At 37.3% G+C, this 3,710-nt stretch overlaps 1 protein-coding gene across 1 annotated transcript in view; it reads right to left on the bottom strand.

The window, feature by feature from the left end:
• HEATR5B (HEAT repeat containing 5B) overlaps positions 1-3,710 on the bottom strand; it is a 73,086-nt gene that overhangs the window by 5,593 nt on the left and 63,783 nt on the right. The window contains exons 30-31 of the mRNA XM_005886085.2: positions 2,026-2,170; positions 1,021-1,287 (exon numbers count right to left, since the gene is read on the bottom strand). Coding sequence (XP_005886147.1) covers positions 1,021-1,287; positions 2,026-2,170 — 412 coding nt within the window. The remainder of the gene's footprint in view (positions 1-1,020; positions 1,288-2,025; positions 2,171-3,710) is intronic.

The following is a 3,710-nucleotide window of genomic DNA, read 5'->3' as shown; positions in this document are numbered from 1 at the left end:
GGAAGGAAGGGAGGAAGGAAGGAAGGAAAGAAGGAAGGAAAGAAGGAAGCAAGAAGGCAAATTATTTCAAAGAAGACAGAATTATATTTTTCTTCGTTTTCCAACTAGCCTTGTTTTTATTACTTCTAATATCTATATAGTATGCCATGCCCTTCATAATGAAAAGAGAAAGGAAGATAGGAAAACATTAACATATACATACTTTTAGAAATATTTGAGGAACTTGTTGAATCTTGTAGCAATTCTAAGATGTGTAATCAATTTTCAGTGTACTAAAGTCAGCCTAACCAAGCTAGGTAAATGATAAACAGACTATATGGGTAAGCAAAGAAGAAATGACAGAATCCTGGAATTTGCAGCTGGAAGAGCTTCAAGGTCATGAATTCAACCTCCCACTTAGTGGAAGATTCTCGTCATCACTCTCCCATTCTGTCGTCTGCCTGCAAAGCCCTGCAAAGCTCTAATGACGGAGAAACCATTACTTTCACACCTGTGGGCTTTTGTTAAGCTGGAATTTACCTTTGTGTCTCCTGATACGATTTCTACTTTCTAAACAGGGAAGTCTGCTTTTCCACTCAGCAGTTCTTTAGGTATCTGCAGATAGCTACTAACTTTTCAGCTACAGTTTCTTTAGTTACTTCATAGACTTGATTGTCACTTTCCTCTGACATTCTTTAGTTTGTCCGTTTTGCTCAAGGGTGGCAACCAGATCAGAAACTAAAGGGGTCAGTAATTTCAACTTGCGTCTATCTGCTAATATTCAATGTCTTCCCTCAAAGGGTGGTTCTATCTCTTTGGTGAAGTTTGTCTGAAATATATCTGAAAAGAGCATCTTGGGTTTTAGGTTTTTAAAAATCCTTAAAGGCTCCTAAAGATAAACAAATCCTTAAAAAAAAAACCTTCTCCTTTTACACTTGAGATTTAAGAGGAAAATAAGTCATAATAGTGCTTAAAATCAAAAGCAAGCCATCTCTGTCTACCGTAATTAGTGCATTTTTCAAATGGTGATCAATACTGTACCAGCAGGTGAACAAAGGGACGGTAAGTCAGAGAGTATGGTGACTATGGCTGCCACCAAACGCGCACTTTCTTCTGACAGTCGAGTCTTAGAGGCGATGTGACTTGGGGAGTCTGACATCTTGGTACTGAGATGTGGCATGTGCCGTACTAAAATGAACATCAGCAGCTCCATCGTTGCAAACACAAGAGATTTCCCAGGAATAAGACCACCACTGTCACCTCCTTCTCCTAGCACAGGACAGGACTCTTTTTCCATGTCATCTTCATCTTGGGTGAAAGAAAATTTGGTGAAATTTCCAGCAACCAACCCCACACAAAACAAATAGTAGCTGAAACAATGCAATAAATATATTTGAGAAATTCTTTCAAAATAACTTATAACTGAATGTCTGATATAACATGTTTTTCTCAGAATAATTCTTATTGGAATTCTGTTCATTGACATCTCCTTTTAAGTAAAGGACAATCCATTTTTTAGTTAGAAAAATTTTATTAGGTACTTTTATTAGAAATGTATTTCATAATATGAGTAACACATAATATAAATTCAACCCTATGAAGCTGACAATTTTGAAGGTGAAAAATAGTTAACAGAAATTTCATTTGGTTCTTTTTAATGAAAGCAAAGTCAATTGCAAAGCTTCTCAATGTCTGATTAACTTTTTTTATTAAAAAATCTTCCTGGCGCCCTGGCCGGGTGGCTCAGTTGGTTGGAGCACTGTCCCGTATACCAAAAGGTTGTGGGTTCGATTTCTGGTCAGGGCACATACCTAGGTTTTGGGTTCGATCCCCGGTCAGGGTGCATACATGAGGCAACTGAAGGATGTTTTTCTCTTATATCAAAGTTTCTTTCTCTCTCTCTCTCTTCATTTCTAAAATCAATAAAAATACACATCCTCGGGTGAGGATAAAAACAAAACAAAAACCCACAAAACTTCCTGGCATTAATGTTTTAAAAATTAAAGTGCAATCTACGTCAAAGTTAGTGTAATTTCTAGTGCTTACTTAGACTGTTTCTTTTTTCTTGCAAGTAATCCTGAGCAGCTCTTACTATCTGTTGTACAACTCCAGTAACCAGCAGCTGGACTGATGGTGGATTGCAGGTCAGTAAGAGGCGGTGCAAAACACTCAGCAACTCAACACCAATCAGCTATTATAAATTAATACAGATACATTTAATTAATTTTAATTTCAAAGGATAAATTTATATTATTGAAATCTAAGAAAATATACATGTAAAAATAAAGAAATATGGTAGCTAAAATGAACATCTAGGACTCTAATAAAAACACTATCACAATTTTGAGAAATGGTCACATTTTATGCCAACATATCTTCAGTCAATAAACTACTTTGTTATTTATATGTTTAAATAATTTTTATATTAAGAAATGATCACTCTCCCATTTCTTTCCTCTGCTTGAACTAAGCAGTATTGCTTGAGTCCAGTGACTCTACAGTTTATGATTTTCAATCTAAACTGAGCCCCCAAGAGGTGTCTACCAGAGATTCCAGGCACTTCAGGTAGTCCCTCTCCATTTCATCTCAGCAGCTACAAATAATCACCACTCACTTTAAGCCCCTTACTCACACCTTCCACATCAAACCCATCCCATAACATGGATAAAGTCCTCTAAATATTTCATAAACAAATTAGAAAAAGTCAATTATTGAACTGTTGAGATAAGTACTTGAACCAGTGCAAAAAATTTGCATTAAGTGAGAGATAAAACTTCCTCAAACATTTAAAAGTAGCATAATTCATATAACAGTCTTATAAATTACTTCAGTCCTTTGTCAGTAGAATCATAAACTGGGACTAAGGTCATTCCTTAAATTTCTAGTTTTATTTGTCTGTTGATGAACAAATCAAAGAAGGTATAGTGACTATCTCTAGTCTAGTTGTGCCTGGTCCCCCCACATTCAGTATGAGATCTTAGATAAAGCCAAAGCCCTGAGTAATCTATATATATGTAAAAGGCTAAGTGACCGACCGTCCATCCGTCCAGCCTGTACATATGATGTGCATTGGCAATCCTATATAATAAAAGGCTAATATGCAAATTGTCCCCTTGGGAGTTTGACCAACTGGGAGTTCGACCACTAGCGATGACGTGTGCTGATCACCAGGGGGCGGCGTGGAATGAAGGAAGGCCTTGGTCAACAGCTGGCAGCCAGGGGAAGGAAAGGCCCGGCCGGTAGCCAGAAGCTGGGGGGGAAGAAAGGCCCCGTTCGACCCTGATCACTGGCCAGGCCTAGGGACCCTACCTGTGCATGAATTTCGTGCACTAGGCCTCTAGTTTAAAAATTAACGTGATACATATAAAGCTCTTGCTGGCGCCAATCTAGACAGAGTAGGAATATTCCTACCTGAACCCGTTTTCGGACATGGTCAGTTATATGTTGCTTTCTCTCCAGTTCAAAGAGCATGTGATGTTAAAGTTGTAAATACTTCATCACAAGGGAAATTAGTCAAGCACTCTGAAAGTGTTTTTACTCTTAATATAGTATACAGGGAGATATTAGAATAAGTTTAATCAATTTATCAGTCATTGTTTTTATCAATATTTTTTATATCATGTTTTTTTTTAAATATATTTTATTGATTTTTTTACAGAGAGGAAGGGAGAGGGATAGAGAGTTAGAAACATCGATGAGAGAGAAACATCGATCAGCTGCCTCCTGCACAC

The sequence above is a fragment of the Myotis brandtii genome, unplaced genomic scaffold (genome assembly GCF_000412655.1).
Source record: "Myotis brandtii unplaced genomic scaffold, ASM41265v1 scaffold958, whole genome shotgun sequence".
Classification (NCBI taxonomy): domain Eukaryota; kingdom Metazoa; phylum Chordata; class Mammalia; order Chiroptera; family Vespertilionidae; genus Myotis; species Myotis brandtii.
The sequence above is the reverse complement of the archived record's forward strand: the minus strand, read 5'-3'. Positions and strand labels throughout refer to the sequence as shown.